Source organism: Sander vitreus, chromosome 2, assembly GCF_031162955.1.
Source record: "Sander vitreus isolate 19-12246 chromosome 2, sanVit1, whole genome shotgun sequence".
NCBI classification, from domain to species: Eukaryota; Metazoa; Chordata; class Actinopteri; order Perciformes; family Percidae; genus Sander; species Sander vitreus.
In genome coordinates this window covers 19,701,734-19,719,796 of record NC_135856.1, presented here as the reverse complement: position 1 = coordinate 19,719,796, position 18,063 = coordinate 19,701,734, and the positions used below count along the sequence as shown (strand labels likewise).

General features: G+C 40.2%; 2 protein-coding genes across 2 annotated transcripts in view; one reads left to right on the top strand and one right to left on the bottom strand.

Annotated features, from left to right (window-relative positions):
* Positions 1-11,141, top strand: part of slit2 (slit homolog 2 (Drosophila)) — an 88,257-nt gene extending 77,116 nt beyond the window's left edge. Inside the window, exons 28-36 of the mRNA XM_078260267.1 lie at positions 745-884; positions 3,481-3,574; positions 3,934-4,071; positions 4,593-4,833; positions 5,409-5,539; positions 5,668-5,822; positions 6,593-6,947; positions 7,132-7,346; positions 8,547-11,141. Of these exons, the coding sequence (XP_078116393.1) occupies positions 745-884; positions 3,481-3,574; positions 3,934-4,071; positions 4,593-4,833; positions 5,409-5,539; positions 5,668-5,822; positions 6,593-6,947; positions 7,132-7,346; positions 8,547-8,803 (1,726 nt within the window). The 3' untranslated portion in view covers positions 8,804-11,141. The remainder of the gene's footprint in view (positions 1-744; positions 885-3,480; positions 3,575-3,933; positions 4,072-4,592; positions 4,834-5,408; positions 5,540-5,667; positions 5,823-6,592; positions 6,948-7,131; positions 7,347-8,546) is intronic.
* Positions 11,142-12,742: 1,601 nt separating this feature from the next.
* On the bottom strand, positions 12,743-18,063 carry LOC144529923 (intelectin-like). The gene is made up of 7 exons (XM_078269299.1): positions 17,952-18,063; positions 17,679-17,837; positions 17,291-17,538; positions 16,325-16,483; positions 14,215-14,332; positions 12,985-13,091; positions 12,743-12,886 (listed from the first exon to the last, which is right to left on the bottom strand). Exons 1-7 carry the CDS (start codon positions 18,061-18,063, stop codon positions 12,743-12,745), a joined length of 1,047 nt encoding a protein of 348 aa, XP_078125425.1.

The following is an 18,063-nucleotide window of genomic DNA, read 5'->3' as shown; positions in this document are numbered from 1 at the left end:
GGGAGCTGACGCCTGTCTGCACACTCCAAGCAGATTTTAACCGCCCACACAGACAATAAAACCAGCCCAAGATCATACCTCCTCCTCTTTCTCTCCTTCCTTGCCCTCTCTCTGTCTTCTCTGTTACTTTTTCATATCAGTCTTCAACTACATGTCTGTATTTCCATCTTTGCATGCTTTCTCTTCCTTCTCCATCGTGGAAAATGTATCGTGAAGAGCTGTCATTGACTATATAATGAGATATTAATCCACCCGAGTGTGTGCCGCATGAGAGCTCTTTATTAGACCCATAATATACCACTCTGTGTGTGTGTGTGTGTGTGTGTGTGTGTGTGTGTGTGTGTGTGTGTGTGTGTGTGTGTGTGTGTGTGTGTGTGTGTGTGTGTGTGTGTGTGTGTGTGTGTTAATATACCTGAATAGTAGTTACAGAGTTGAGGCATGCTCACGTTAACAGAATAATGACTCTCAACTGGGGATTCAGTATGTAGATGGAGCAGATACTATTGAACTGTACGCATGGATAGTGTGTGTGTGTGTGTGTGTGTGTGTGTGTGTGTGTGTGTGTGTGTATGTGTGTGTGTGTGTGTGTGTTTGTGTTTGTGTGTGTCATCTAGAGTTTTCTAAGAATTCTGTTGACAGTAATCTGCATGCAGCCCTACATGTGTTTATCCTTTGATACTGTGCTTACAGATGTGTGTGTGTGTGTGTGTGTGTGTGTGTGTGTGTGTGTGTTTTTTATCTCAGGTGTGTGTGTCCAGAGGGCTTTGAAGGCGACGGATGTGAGATCAACATCGATGACTGCGAGGACAACGACTGTGAGAACAACTCCACCTGCGTCGATGGAATTAACAACTACACATGCATGTGCTCACTAGAATACACAGGTAATATTCTCCATTCTGTGTTCCCAGTTCAAATTAGTTATTGTCAATATTACCGAACACAGAAACACAAAACTCTCCAGGATAATGTAACGATCATGTGGGTTTATGTCATGAACACCAGTTTTATTTATTCCAACTTTGTTTGTTTGTCATGTCATTATGGCATGGCAGGTGGCTCAAAATACAACAATACCCATGAGCTCGGCCGCTGTTGCCATGGAGAAGAATTTCTCAGAAATTAAACCAAATTGATTTGAGCTGCAGGTGGTGTTTTCACCTCAATCTTAAGCTTTCTCAGACCATTCAAGGCATACTAAAATAATCTTTAGCTCTGAGATTGGATGTATCTTGCTAAAATTCACCTTGGGAGTTGTAGTTCACTTCTATTTGAATTTTTTTTTTATGTATACAGGCTTGTACCTTTTAACAAAGAACCAAATATTTTCTAACATAGTCATTCATCTTTGAGTTTAATGCCGATCTAAGTTGTAGAAGTGCTCCAACTGTGAGTCACGAACAGTAACATTGTGTAAATAATAAATAAATGGGACTTTTACTTCTCTACTTACCCCACTTTACAACTGTATTGTGTCCACTGAAATGTACTAAACATACACAGATAAAGAAGGCCTTTTTACATAAATAAACTGCAGACATGTCATATTTGTTCTAACTAACACTGGTTTGTTAGTACTTGTTTGTCTGCTTTTGCAATGTGCTAATCATCTCTGACTGCTAACCTTTGTGGCGGTCTTCTCTCTCTTTCTTTCTGTCTCGCTGTCCTTTGTCTTTTTTCATGTCTCGCTCTGCTTTCTATCATCTGTCTGTTTTTTTGTGGTTGCAGCTGCTACCAATGAGGTGGAGAGAGGTTAGTTTGTTCTTCTCTCTGTCCTTCCTGTCCCGCTCTCCTTCCTTCCTTCCTTCCTTCTTTATCCATGCGCCCCAGAAATGTTAACATAGAAGAATTAACATATTGTATGTAGCCATGCTCTATCTTAGAAGTGCATGTCCTTGATGTTCAAACAGACCGCTGAATTTGTCCTCTCGGATATCTGGGGTTATTCTGCTTGCTGCTTTATGCATACATGTTGCTACTTAAGTCAAAGTAAACTGTCTCATAATATTCCAGGTGATCATTTTGACATTAAAGCCAAAGGATGGGTATATTCTTTGTTTTTGTTATCGTAGAAAATGTCCATAAAAATGTGTTATTTTATCTTTCAATACTTTCCAATTGTCCTTGCCTGTCTGTGGCACTCAGCCCTAAGACCATTTGTTCCTCCAGAAGACATCAATCTTTAAGAACAGATCACAAATATTCACTTTCATTTTTTGAAGGGCTCAACGATATACAATACAAGTAGCTAGCTGGGCACTGTAGTTTTTATCAAACTTTACTCAGACAGGAGTTTGGTCCTCTAGTAATTCCCCACGTGCTTTATAGTGGCCCACTGCTTCTAATTATTTGGATTGGTTAAATGCAGAGGTCAAATTTCACTATGCTCTGCTGTGAGCAATTGTATATGTGACAGTAAAGAATTTTTTTTCTAAGTATCTTTGGCAGCAGGACGGTGTGCTTTTGTCCCACAACGAGGAATGAAAGTTGAGATGACTTGTAGTCTGCTGTCTGCAACCTAAATATCTTACAGTATAGCACTTCAAAACTGTTCTTGAGAATAATATGACTACTTTTTGGTGACCAACCTTTTATTAGCTAGTCTCACACAGAATTGCACAACAATAAATACAAATAATTGACATATTCACTTAAAAGAGCAAATACAAAAAAACATCTGAGTCTAAAATCCACTTTATCTACCCACACTGCCCCAGACTTTGCCCATTTTTAGAGAAACTTTAACTTGTCAACTTTCAAATGACAAACAAGCATTCACAGTCTTTTGGATCCAACTCACCAGTTCCCTTAATGGCAGCTGGGTCCTCTTTATTAAAGCCGTTAAAATATGCAATCTAAAACTAATATACTGGGACAAGAAGACTCCCACTGTTTAATTATAAAGTATGTGAGGATTCCCATTTAAAAATAAGAATCTGTTTAGCTAATATGACTGCTTCTAAATAAGTAAGGGTAGCACTGTTAGCTCCAAAGTACAAACATGCATCTCCAATCATTTCTCACACGTTCTCATTGATTACCATGTAATTATTCCCAGAATAGATTTTGTGCTGTCAGGAATATTGGTTTATTCCCTGATGCCTCATCAGCCATTCGTACGGAGTTCAGAGTTTCAGAAACGTTGGGATACACGCAGGAATATCATCAGGAATATGATGTTCCCAGAGATGAGATCATTTATCAGACCACTGTGTTGGTCCTGGCCACATGAGTCATCCATCATCAGAGTACACACCCATACAACACAGACACACACACATTTCTGGGCCTGCAATACAGATACATACAGTACTGCATATACACACACAGATGCTCAATCATACAAAATGCACGAACACTGTCAGTTAGCAAATATTGATATGTATGTATATTATAATTTCACTTTTTGTGTGTGTGTGTGTGTGTGTGTGTGTGTGTGTGTGTGTGTGTGTGTGTGTGTGTGTGTGTGTGTGTTCCTAGGGGAGTTATGTGAAGAGAAACTAGATTTCTGTGCTCCAGAGCTGAACCCATGTCAGCACGACTCAAAGTGCATTTTGACCCCTCAGGGTTACAAGTAAGTGGACTCCACACACAAACACAAACACTCATACACATAAGCAGAGTTGGTGAATTTTGCAGTCTTTTCTTGTTCCTCTCCCACATGATTTGAGTACTAACATTTCTCACACTAATATAAATGAGACACTGGTTTTGCCTGCAGAGATAAGCTGTGTGTGTGTGTGTGTGTGTGTGTGTGTGTGTGTGTGCGTGTGCGTGTGCGTGTGCGTGTGCGTGTGTGTGTGTGAGAGAGAGAGAGAGAGATTACTGTCTTTGTACATTGTCTGTATGTTTAAAAAAGAAGACTGCTACTCAATCCGAAGATTAAAATTCAGTATCAACATGCATTTCTGTGTTTGTATGTGTACATTTTAGGTGTGAGTGCACTCCAGGCTATGTAGGTGAGCACTGTGAGCTGGATTATGACGACTGTGAAGAGAACAAGTGTCAGAACGGAGGTCAGTGCATTGACGCAGTCAATGGATACACCTGCGTCTGTCCTGAGGGATACAGGTAAGGTACACACCCCAGCAGGAACACACATACTGATGATATCAAAGTACTATTCTCTTGACCAACGATATCTGTAATAAAATTGAATAGTATTGTGCAGTGCATGTTACGTGTTTTTGCATTGCTGACCATCTGCTGCTCTTTTAAAACATTTCTAACAGATTTAAATAGTTTTAAATCACTGACTTTTGTTAACATTCACTTGACCATTGTCTTTAATGTGGCAAAACATTTTCTTGTCTTTTTTTCTGTTTGCCAAAAGAAACATGGCATTCTCACCATTACACCATGACAAATGTGTATTTATTTGCAGTGTGTGATGTAGAAGGGGCTCCCCCTTGTGTTCACTATCAGTTATTGCTATCTCTCTATCCCAATTTGACATGATTGTAATTTTGAAAGATAAAAACAAGGACATGTTAGCACTCACACAGACCACAAGCTCCAAGCAAATTGATTTTCATAGCAAAATAAATTTTAGGCACACTTGTATTCAATGTGTGTTTGAATGTGTGTTGCAGTGGGTTATTCTGTGAGTTCTCTCCCCCGATGGTCCTTCCTCGCACCAGCCCCTGTGACAACCACGAGTGCCTCAATGGGGCACAGTGTGTTGTCATGGGATCGGACCCCCGCTGCCAGTGTCTCCATGGCTACAAGGGTGATCGCTGTGAGACACTGGTCAGTGTCAACTTTGTTAACCGTGAGTCCTACCTGCAACTTCCATCCAGTCTCCTCTCACCGGACACCAACATCAGTCTACAGGTGTGAGCTTTATACAGAGTCTCATTGTTTAACTCTTAGATGTCCAGGCCCACAACTTTATTGTTTGGGTTCACCCTTACTGCTCCCATAACATCGTTTTTAGACGCAGCAGTGAAAGATAATTTCCCACTTTATACTGCCTGCTCTGCACTGGCGGAACGACAGAAAGACACAGTTAGTGATTAGTTGGTGAACATAAGGGAGCATTTGGCATTTTAACAGCTACATTTCACTCAGGAGCTAGCCCCAGTTTGTGCCTCTTATGTATTAGCATACTGGTAATGCTAACCATCAGTTTTGCGGGAAACCAAAACCAAAAACAGAGCTAAAAGACAACAAATATTGGACTTGAGTTTGACATATCAACTTAAAAGGTGACGATATGTCAACGTTGTGAAACAGCTTGTTTCTGCTGCCCCCAAGTGGCCAAAAAATATTGCAGATTTAAATACATTTTGCTGATGTAGGAGTTTGAATGTGGGACATTTACTTGTAACAGGAGTAGTTTTACGTTGTTGTATTAGTGCTTTTATTTACTTAAGGTCATTTACACGAACATCCCACTGTGTTTTCAGATTGCTACAGATGAGGACAGTGGCGTGTTGTTGTATAAAGGGGACAATGATCACATCGCCATGGAGCTGTACAGGGGACGCCTCAGGGTCAGCTACGATACTGGATCTTACCCTCCTTCAGCTATATACAGGTACATTCACATATAAGCAGAAATGTCCAACTGCCACATTCACATGATGGATGATACAAATGTTTAGACACAATCTCTCGATGCTCTCTCTCTCTCTCTCTCTCTCTCTCTCTCTCTCTCTCTCTCAGTGTGGAGACAGTGAATGATGGTAGCTTCCATGCTGTGGAGTTGGTAGCATCAGACCAGACTTTGTCTCTGTCCATCGACGGCGGGCCGCCCAAATCCATTAACTCCATCAGCAAACAGTCCACACTCAACATAGATTCTCCGCTTTACCTGGGAGGTACGGACCCGAGTGTTTGTGTGTGTGTGTGTGTGTGTGTGTGTGTGTGTGTGTGTGTGTGTGTGTGTGTGTGTGTGTGTGTGTGTGTGTGTGTGTGTGTGTAAATGACTGAAGACAAATACATATATACTTCATTGTTCCACTGCAGGTCAAAGAGGATAACTGCATAGAATAATGTATTCATCAAGAAAATCTGGTTTATTTGTGAAGACAATTATGAAGAAACAAAAATATGTTTTATATATTATTTTCAAAAAGTTTTAAATTTTTTAATTGCTCTCCTCAAATGTGTCTTTGTGTGCTGCTGCATTTAATGAATATTTACTCTGTTGGTGTATTGACCTAAACACAATATCCTGCAGATGGCCAAAAATAAGAAAAAGGCTGTTTTCTATTGGAGCAAATGCCCAGATAGACTTATTCAAAATCCCTGGCACAAAACAAACCGCAAGCATGTGCATTTTGATCAGTTGAAGCCCACAAATCCCAAAAACATCCTGCCAGCGGAAGGAGGTTATTATTTTTAAACTAAATCCTGATACATTTAAACTAAGTATTCAAGTAATTATTGCCACTATTTTTACTATACTATTTAATCCATTGTCTTTTAATTTACCTTCTTATGTCTGAAACACACATTGCAATCTTGCACAAAAGCCACTATATAAAGAAAATTTGATTTTGATTTATTTTGTGCACTTCTGATATATACTTAGATATTTACCTCTACAAATTGATGCTCTAATCTCTCTAATCCTTTCTTTCTCCAGGTATGCCAGAACGCGCCTCAGCCTCCGGGGGTCTCTCGTCCATGCAGCATAGCTCAGGCGGACGCAACGGCACCAGCTTCCACGGCTGCCTCCGTAACCTGTACATCAATGGGAAGCTGCAGGACCTGGGGGTCGGGCTGGGGACAGGGACTCCAGGCTCCGGGACTGCACACAGCACCACCAGACAGTGGCTGGGCCACGGGGTGGAGCCAGGCTGCCAGCCCTGCCAGAGGGGAGCCTGTGTCCAGGGTGACTGCCACCCAACAGGGCATCGTGGCTTCACTTGCACCTGCCACCCAGGCTGGACGGGAACAGTGTGTGACCAGCAAGTTAACAATCCCTGTGATGGCAACAAGTAAGTGTGTTTTGTGCCTCTACTGTATGTCTATGTGTTGGTGATTGGGTGATTACAGTTATTGGCATGAGTTTAAAACCAAAGTGAGTGCCATATTTCTAGGATCCAAAGAGGGATTTAGCTGGGAGATTTGTATATCTGTCCACGTCTTTATCTTTTCTGTCTCTCCCTCCTCCATCCTCAGGTGTATCCATGGTACCTGCCTTCCAATCAACTCCTACTCCTACTCCTGTCGCTGCCAGCCTGGTTTTGCTGGTGTACTCTGTGATGAGCAAGACCAGGATACAGCTAACCCCTGCAGTCTGTCTCACTGTAAACATGGCAAATGTAGAGTGTCTGGCCTGGGCAAGGCATACTGCGAGTGTAACAGTGGATATACAGGAGAGGCGTGTGACAGAGGTGAGATACTCATGTACTGTATGTTGTGTGTGTCTGTGTATTAATTATTAGAATGACTACTCACATTTTTCTAAAAAAATAATATATATATATAATATATATATATATATATATATATATATTACTGTACAAGCTTTTGAATATGAAGCATGTTTCTCTTAACAGCACTTCTTCTAAGCTTCTGCTTTATTGTCTGTTACTTGTAGTCTCTCACACTCAGTACGTCTTTGTCTAACAGTGTTTAATGTCTCTGCATTAACGCTTCTAACCCGTTGCCTTTTCAACTCAGCATCTCCTGAGCTTCCTCTTAATCCCTCGCGAGGAATTACTCAGGTGAGACTGCCTGGTCACATCTTAATGTTGCCTTCTTTTTTCTAATATTCTTTCTTGGTTCCTCTCCAATTCAACCCACAGTATGTCTATCCACTGCCCGGCTTCACCTTGTTTTCCCCTCATGTTTCAACTTTCAAATTACGCACAGCAATAGGACAATTTAAGAAAGTCATAGTATCTTATTATAGATTTTTTTTTTTTCATTCATTCCATAAGGAAAACAACCAATCAGAGCTGAGGAGTCTAACGCAGTGTCAGCACTGCTCGTGAACTCCAATCAAACTAGGCAGCGCTGATCAAATATGAAAAAGAGATTCTGTTGGCTCAACTTGGTCACAGACTTTCTCTTTTTAATGCTAAAGAGTAGCAGTTCACGAGCTGTCATTGACACTGGGTTAGAGACTCCTCTTAGGAGCACTAGGAGGAGGCAGAGCAACATGATTTTTTCACGTCTTGTGTGCTACTGTCATGATATAGTGACAGTTTCAGCAAATATGACAAAAAGTTATTTTTGTAAGAGTTAACTAACATTTAAGGTCAGTGTTTTGTTGTGATTATTATGCTAGCATCACAAATCTCCTGAAATTTTATTCCATTGGCAGATTTTAATATCAGCAAATTTCTCAACATTTCACAATATTTTGCTTGTTTATAGCAGAGCAAAACATTTTTGCAGTGTGTCATCCCTCATGGCATCACTTTGTTTCATTTTACTGTCCTCATATTGTCCTCTCTACAGTCTACTGACATGTTGACATGTTGTTTTCACCATGAAGACTATTGTCATTGTGACACTGTCATTTCAAAACAGTTAAAAGCTGGATAAATTTGTAACCTAACTCTTACTTTCTGTTCTCATGCCTGCAGAGGTGGCCTGCCGAGGGGAACGGGTCCGAGATGTCTACCAGAGACAGCAAGGCTACGCGGCGTGCCAAACCCAGGAGAAGGTCTCCCGCCTAGAGTGTCGGGGCAGCTGCCCGGGGGGAGCAGAAGGACAGGGCCCCTGCTGCACCCCCCTCCGCAGCAAACGCAGGAAATACACCTTCCAGTGCACTGATGGCTCTTCTTTTGTCCAGGAAGTGGAGAAAGTGGTCAAGTGTGGCTGTACACAGTGTTCCTCATAAAAAAGAAGACAAAAAAGCAACAAAAAAGAGACAACACCCTTGGCAGGTTTCCTCCTCTCCAGATATGTTTTATGTTCTTGCCTACCTTACTTGATCCCCGTCCCCCTTGTCCAAGGTCCCGATTCCGCCTGAGAAAACCCTTCACCCTCCACAGTCCCCTCCCCCGCCATCCCTGTTTTTTTTTTTTTTTTAAAAACCCTTAAAAAAGCAACAAAAAAAACAAGAGAAACAACTAAAAAATAGTTTCTTTTCTTTGTCAGTGCTGGACTGATGATTGATGCTTCCTCGGTGGGGATGTCGAATTGTATTGTAAAGTACAAAAACAGACTTATTTTTTATTATGAAGTGGAGAAAAAGACAAAAAAAAACCCCACAAGAGTTGACTTTTTCCTTACGTCTACTTCTTTTTGTTGGTCATGATGACTCCAATAGTGTGTCACACTGTCTCTTCCCTGGAGGACTGACCGGTCACTGATGGCTGACTGCTTCCTGTAGACTTCCTGTTTCCTGTCTGTGAGTTATATGTTTTAGGAGTAACCTTAAATGGTAGTACCACAGACTCACCACTAGGAGGAGCTGCATTAAGGCACGGGAGATGGCGGGCAGTGATAACCCCCTACAACACAAGAAACCACCACTGTATCTCCCTCGACAGACCTCCTGAACCCTCTGAGGCTGTGTGCACGATCCTACGCACAGCTGCGCTCAAACCTTATGGTATTTTTTACAGCTACTGAACAACACACACACACACACACATACAAATGCTCTCATCTGTAGAAGAGTTATACACAATACCTGCCAGATTGAATACAGTACTCTCTGTATATCTACCCCCAGTCATGAATGACAAGTATTTATTGTATCATAAATACCTGTACTTATTCAGTAGATCCCCTATGTATCAATCTGATTCTTTTAATATATATTAATTTATATTTGTCCTTATTTTTGTATTAAAAAGATAATCTGTCAAGATAGCTGAACTAACAAAATGGTGTCCTTTATTTTGGTTGAAGAGAAGTTGTTTTTTTGATCACTGAAACTATTGTGCTTGCCAGAGACCTTAGTTACATTTTAATCTGCAAATGTGACGTGAAGACATTGTATATTTTTGTCGCGTTTCCTGAGAGTTTGTACTGTGCCATTACCAGAAGGTCTTTATATTAGAGTATAAATGTATAGATAATTTCCCTACCTATGTATTTCACACACAAATCTTGTGCGTAGCATTGACCCTAGAGGATGCTTAGAACTGTTTTTACCTTTTTAACAAATTTATGCTTAAAGAATACTGTGACTTTTTCTAAATGAAACTACTTTGTTAGCCCCTTGGTCTCTGATGTTAACATGTTGCTGCTAAGTTTTTGTACCGTAGACTTGGATCCTGATCTGTATGTTATATAGAACTTCCTGCTCCTACTGTACGGGGGCACCTTGTGTAACAGATAAATACGTCCCCCCACCTCTACACATGTGCATTGTGCTTTATATTCCCCTCTTCTCCATCCCCAGACTAATGTCAGTTCCCTGACTGATGTTTGTTTATTAAACACAATATTTACCTCACACTTCTCACTTCTGCTTTTTTTTGTCACATTAAGACGTCCAAGTCAGAAATGTTCCCCTCGACATACTGAAGAGAATGATTATTAAAGTTAAGCACAATAATGTGGACAGTAATCTTCCATTATTATTTTAAAGATACTTTGCATAAAATACAGCAGGGACTGTGCAATATGTCTTCATCCTATACTCCCCTGTCAGTCTCTAGGTAAACATTTAACCTTCTGCAGTGACATTTGTAATCCTGTTGTCATATGCTCCTCTCCACTCCCATAGTATTGCATGCACCGAAGTGTAAAAGTCTAGTTTAGTCTAGTCCCACTATATTAAACAATAGGGCTGGTGATATTCTATATTTTTCTTATTGCCAACAAAACCCATGAAATGTACAAAAACAACAATGATTTTTTTTTTTCTCACTAACTGTTGTCTGAATAGCCAACGCGTAATATAGTTTATTCTTCTGGGTCCCAGACCTCCATTGTTGTCCAAAAAACTATTAATAACATCAATGAGTGGTGATTTTGCACTGGGTGACATGTTGCTTCATTATGATGATAATGGGCACTGGTTTAATTAAGTTAAGCCATCGTCCTGCTGCTGTAAATATTCACTAGCATACCAAATGTGTATTAATCCGCAGCAAATAGTCCCCAAGAAATGCACTATTTGGTCCTGTTTGAGTTACATATCCTAAAAACTGGGGCCCAGCTGTTTTATTTTATTATGTAAATTATTGTGTCCTTATTTATAAATAAAACTGTATATTTGTGACCAGTTTTTTCTTCAGTTGGAACAAATCATCTTAAGGCTGAGAGCCACAGACAAGGGAGGAAAGTCAAAAAGTATTGAGAGACAGACTAACACATTGTTGTGTTTGATATTTTGATGAGACATGTTGACAATAAAAATATATATAGAAAAAATGCCAGCCTTATGCTTTAATGTTTTTGTAATACAGGTAACAAGTGTGATTTGTGCTAAAATCCAATGTGTTAAAAAACTATACTACGGTATATACTATACTATACCATACTATGCATTGTTGCCTACAATTCTAAGAATGTACAATTTTCAAGAGAGACTCATTTGTGCTTTTGCAGAAAAGCCTCTAAAACTGTATTTAGACCACCAGGGGCCACTAAAGCCATATTAAGAAGCACTTTGAATATTTTGAAATAGCAGGTAATATTTAAGTACTTTGACTGTATCAAAATAATAAATAACATTTCATGGTCATTGGTCTGGAAATTGTATCATGCCAAACTTGGATAGATGGATTGAAAAAAATATATGTGCAACCTATAGAATATACTTCTAATATTAATCAACACTGCCATGTGCAGTGTGAAAGAGCATCTCAATGGACAGATAGGATGCAAAATTGAGTGGCCTTAAGGCTGAATAATGCTTCTGCGTCAAATCAACAGCGTACCCCCGCAGACCTCTCTGCGTCGCCGCAAACCCCCCTCCGAGCCCTCTGCCATAGCTCGACGTGCACCTCCAAAAAATTTTAACTTTGCGTCGAGGCGACACAGACCGTAAGGACTGTGATTGGTCAACTCGTCTTGTGTGTTGATAGTCAGTGTTTCAAGCAGCCTACTGTGGGGAGTAGCAGCATGCTAGTTCACTGACATAAACTTTTCAAATAAACTCAGACATATTTTGATTACAATGACGGGTTTATCCGTTTGTAAAGTGTCAGTAACGTTTTGAAATTAGCACTTCGCCAGCAAGCAGTACTTTGTGGGCAGTTGTGCTAGAGTTTGCTTGCTAACATAACATAAACTGGCTGGCAGACACCTCGCAAATAACCTCAGACTTATCACCCCCTAGTGTTATGGCGGTGAAATGCACCGCGATGCAAAGCAACCCCGACGCAGAACTCCGAAAGGGTCACGACGCCGTAGCTACGCCGTGGAGTTGACGCAGAAGCATAAAACAGCCTTTAAGCAGCTGAAAATGCACAGGAGACAAAGACACTCAACTGAAATACCTTAGGTTGAAGGTTAATATGTCCCGCTGGAGACCTTTGTAGCATTTTCTTTCAATAAATACTCAAAAAAACGCCAAAGTTTATTATTTTATTTTAATATGCAGTTTTATAACGCCATCTGCTGGTGTGTGACTTAATTACAAAAGACTGTTTACTGTAATATTAGATCTTCTTTATGAACAACAACACAAGCAGAAACCCAAGGCTCCTGCTATGTAAATTTAGACACAATGTGATTAGGAGCGTTATAAATTAAACTGACTTCACCTGAAGTGAAATTTATTTGGCTACAACTGTGATGGTTGACTAGACTGACATGCCATAATACTCGAATGTCTAATCCATCATAAACTACATGTAGGCTACAAATAACCCTCTCAGCGGTAAAACAGTAAAACAGCAGACTCAGTCATCTCTTTGGAAGCGCTCCAGCCTTGCTCCCTTCCCAGTCTGTCCCAGTCAAATGATGGGAAGTCCCCACACTGGTCAGGGTAGAAATATCCACCTCCTCCTATACAGTACTGGAGACAGACACACGCACATAATAACAACCGTATTATTACACTGTTTAATTTGCTGTGTTTTTTGACAGACAGCAGAAGTGCGATGATGGACTCACGTGTTCAGTGTTGCATCCAGTGATCGGCTTGACCCCGGAGCAGATAGCCATGGCTGCACGTTCATTGTTTATTGCTCTAAATGTGATGAAACCTGCTTCAAACTCCCCTTTCATATAAACAAAAAGAACACGTCTTGATTACAGCAGGATGTTAGTTTAGTTGATTTCTTAACCATTTCATAATAGAGGGTTTTCACCGACATCACGATCTGGGTGGTAACCTGGATGCACGGCCATATTGGAGGCACTCGGTGTAAACAACTGAATGGAGTAATGGAGTATTGTGCACTTTGGATACTTTAATACTTTATGTCTAAACAACAGAAAAGCTCATCAAAACGCGTCCAAGATGCAAAGGCATGGAAGGACTTGGACCACAAAAAAGGCGTGATATTTTGAGAAATTACAGTTTACTGCCGGTGCAGATCCCTACAAGTTGGCTCCCTCTTCTTGGATCCATGGCGACCCGGTGATTCTTCCTTCAGTTGCATATCCCGATATAGTCAACTACCTGGTTTTCTCGCCGAGCCCATACACAGCGGAAGACCTTAAATCCTACAAAAGTTTGGAGGCTTATAACCAGATGGTGTTTGGATGGGTGAGGGAGGACCGTTGTGTTGTGAAGGCCAAAGTAATGCAATAACGTCTTTAATCAACCTAACCTTAACTGTATGATATCATTGTGATACTCAAGGTGTAGCCAAGTGACTCTCAATAGTTTATTTTTTCAATTCAAAGACCGAACAAGACAGAGTTTTCCCCCGTAGATCCTGGTTGAGCTTTGCCAACCACAAGCACCTCCTTTCCTCTGATAACTTCTGACATTCCTCTCCCTGGTTATTAATAACTTTTGGAAGTCGATAATATTCCAAATGTTTTTCTAAACCTAAAACACGGCAATAATTAACCATTTTCCTTAACGCCGTTCGGGATCTACTTCAATGCCTGTGCTTTGTTGTGATGCGGAGTACCTCCAACATGGCGACTTCGGGTCTGATGACGCGCCGTGAAAACCCTCTATTGAAGGACAACCCTTTACCTTAATATTTAATCACTTTGTTTTTGTAGTAAATTTATACAGTAGCCTAACTATTTTGGAAAATGTGATAAAATCAGTAAATTATGAATGAATGAATTAAGCACCAATCCAGATTGATATCTACACATATCCATAATGGTGAGAAAGCTCTATATGATCTCCCTTTCCCTCCTTCTACAGGAGCTGTTTACCTCTAGGATTGGGTCCATATAACATTCTGGTCGACTCTCTGTCTCCGTGGTCGTACACAATGGGAATAGTTGGCCCTCTGTTGCTGCAGGAGCCAACGTTGTACCTCACTGGATATTGCTGGAAGAATGTATTATTGTTATATACCATGGCGACTGAGAGTTCTTAATTCTGATTGGCTGGAAAGTGCTAATTAACTTTTAGTAACCTATGACATTTGATTGCGGTTCCATATAAAATAAGCTGTAGTTAAAGTTAGCAACAGTGTGTGACAAATGTCACCAAGGTCCAGCCAATCTCAGTCACATGTTCTGGTTTTGCCCCACCCGTGCTCCTTTCTGGTCATGCGTTTTTGACTCCCTCTCAGCCATCACATCTGCCAACATTTACCCCTCACCATTACCACACACATCGCCCTGTTTGGTGTCCTTCCTATTGGTCTTTCACTGCCGCCCTGTTTTGCTGAGCTTGTTGCCTTTCTCACACTGCTAGCAAGGCGTGCCATTCTCTTGCCGTGGAAAAGCCCTTGTCCCCCCTCTCGCTCTCAATGGATAAAGGATGCGCTTCATTTTTGGAGATTGGAGAACATTTTATATTCCCTTCGTTTCTCAGAACGGAAATTCCATAAAATCTGGCAACCCTTCCTAGATCATGTCAGGTCTCTCCATATAGACATTGACCCTGATGTCTAGACAACTAGTTATATCTCCCATTCCCCCTTAATGAGAACCACGGAAATTACATAACAAATGTGTTTGATTTGTGTGAATCTGGGCATCCAAATCGTAAAGTAAATTTGTAATTGTGTGTTCAAAGCGCGATTACTTACAAAGTAATTAGTCAATGCAAAGACACGAATTTCGCACAGGTAAAAATGTGTGTGCCGCTGTGTCACGAAAGCCTGTCAGTGTTGACATTCTCCTCACGTTGCTGACATAAAGTAGTTGAATCAGAAGTGGAGGAAAGAATGATTGTAGCCTTCTGTGGGTGGTAAAATTCACCAAGCTGTGTGCCCCTCTGGATGATGTTGTGAACCCAGACACGACAGCGTTGTTGTTTTTTACGTATCTGGGACATCCACAACTGGTACAAAGCAGCAATAGTAGTTATTTCGGGCAAGGTTGATGACGGAAAAGCTCCTCCTCTTCTCCGATGCGTGTTGCGTGAGTAATGTGAATAAACACAATTTATCCTGCGGCCAAACTTGCGTGAGTAATGTGTTTGGTGTGAACACAGCAGGGGCGTAGCACAAAATTCTGGGCCCTGTAGAAAGGCATTTTCTATGGGCCCCTCCCCTCATCCACAGCTATATATTCTAGCATCTTTTTGGGCCCTCCTCACAAGAGGGCCCTGGGTGCTCAGTCCCCTTTTTCCTCCCAGTCCGACGCCCCTGGAACACAGCAAAATCTTTTTAGGATTTTTTTTTAATTCAACCAACATTTTGTGAACCCCTTCCTGTTTAGCTGGATGTTGCCTCGAAATTATATTGAATGTATGTGTAAATGAATGACTAATATTTTTATTTGGTTACATATGGCATTTTGTTGGCAAGTGGCCATAGAATAAGTGGGATACTGTAATAATCTCAAATTGTTACGCTCCATGTAGCCTTATGGATTCCGCGGAGGGTGACTGTTAGCCCCCGCGTACAGTCGGGTGTTATCTGTTACAAAGTCTATACCTTTAACCTTAAAAAGTAGCCTACAAAAGTATTAGAATCAAAATATGTACTAAAGTACCAAAAGTAAAAGTACTCATTATGCAGAATGGCCTACTTCAGAATAGATTATATTGTATATTTGATAATGCAGTTATGTGTAAGGATCACTTAAATGTTGCAGCTGGTAAAGGTGGAGCTAATTTTAACAAATGTATATACTGCCAGGTTGCCAATGTATATAACATCATTTATATGTTAAATATATTTTGTATTACTCATTTGAATCTGCAAAGTAACTAGTAACTCCCGCTGTAAAATACATGTAGTGGAGTAAAAAGTACAATATTTAGAAACTAGAAATACTCAAGTACAATTACCTATTTAAGTACAGTACTTGAATAAATGTCCTTACTAACTTTCTACCACAGTAATTTAACATAGCTTCACATTACCTTGAAGAGATGAAAGAGGTTCCCTCCATACAGGTGGAGGAAGTGGTTGTCAGTGTGGTAGCGGAGGATGGCTGACAGCTTCCAGTGTTCCAGTGGAAAGTTGTTGGGGACGTGCCACACAGACATGTCCTCTGCTACTATATCATAGTAACCTGGATTCTGTGAAAGTTACATGTATTGGTTCAGTTAGTTTGGTAATATCACATAATTAATTTTAAGTTTCCCAAAAAGTAAATAGACCTCAAAATTCTCTTTATGGTAAGTTAACCCATTCCCAAGATACACTTTTTACTTTTACTGTTCATCTATTGAAGCAGTGGGAGGATAGTGTGAACAGAAGTACTTATCCAGGTATCAGATCTACTAATTCAAGAGAGAGGGACAATGAATACATTTGTGTACAATAGTCCTGCAGTGATGGATGAAGTACTCAGATTCTTTACTTCAATTAAAAACAAAACAATGTAAAAATACTCCATTACAAGTAAAGGTCCTGCATTCAAAATCCTACCTAAGAAACATTCTAACTGTATTATCAGCTTCATGTAGTTAAAGTATCAGCTGTAAAAATACAATAGTGTCAGCAAAATGTACTCAAAGTATCTAAAGTAAAAGTATTTTTTGAGAAAATATGTATTCATATTTTGGACCTTTCTCTAATAAATGATCAACAGTTATTGAAGTGAATCCATGTGAGAAGGGGAGACATCTCAAACATGACAAGACTATAGTGTTGTCATGTTTGAGATGTCTAGACACGATTTGTTGTATTTTATAATTTTATCATGTGTTTTTAATCTAAAATTGAAATCTGAAATTAACTAGTAACATATTCCCATCTGAATTGTACTGGAGTTGAAGTAGAAAGTAGAAAATAGATACAAAAGTACCTGAAAATGTTACTTAAATGCAGTACAGTGTGAATGCATTTTTACTGTTACTTTCCACCACATCATCAAGTTGTACCTTAAAATCATCCGAGGTGGCGCCCTCTGCTGCTCCAAAGGTGTTTCTGTTGGACCAGTTCCCGTCTCCATCTGGAAGTTCAGCATTGTTGCCCTGCTGGCTCGACCAGCGATCGCCCACTGTGCACCTTCCGTAAATACTGTTCTCATGGACGCTTGCCACCAGCGTCCAGCCGCCTCCCGCAGTGGTCATATCACAAAAGGTCTGATAGACCATGCCATTAGCAGTGGTCAGGTAGTACAACCCATCTGGAAATATTACACTTAGTGTTAATATATAAAAAAAAAAGTCTTTATTTTCAGAGGGTAGCAACACTTTGACTAACTGCAATGAAAGAATATTGATCAATAACATTTGTTAAGTTTAAAAGTATTGTCAGAAGAAACACCTTCTTGTTCATTATATCTGTCCCTGGTCTCTTTACAGCTCCTTGCAACATATGTGGACCTCTTCCTTAATTTGTCCAAATGATCAAAGTTTGTCATTGTGAGGGTTTGAGTCTTCTTAACATCCTCTGTGGCTTCTGTGACGGTGTGCTTCTCATTTACTGAAAATGAAGTCAAATTTGTTAAAATATGAAAAGGAGACAGCAGTGCTGTGGGAAGGTACTGCAAGAGCATAATAGGAATTTGTACATATGTGTGTTTTGTATTTCCTTTACCTGTTATTGAAGAATAATCAGCTTCAAAAAGGGAAAGGGATGTATGATTAGCAAAGGATCCATGATCCACTGACACCAAAACCACTAAAAGTGAAACTGTGTGGTGTAACAT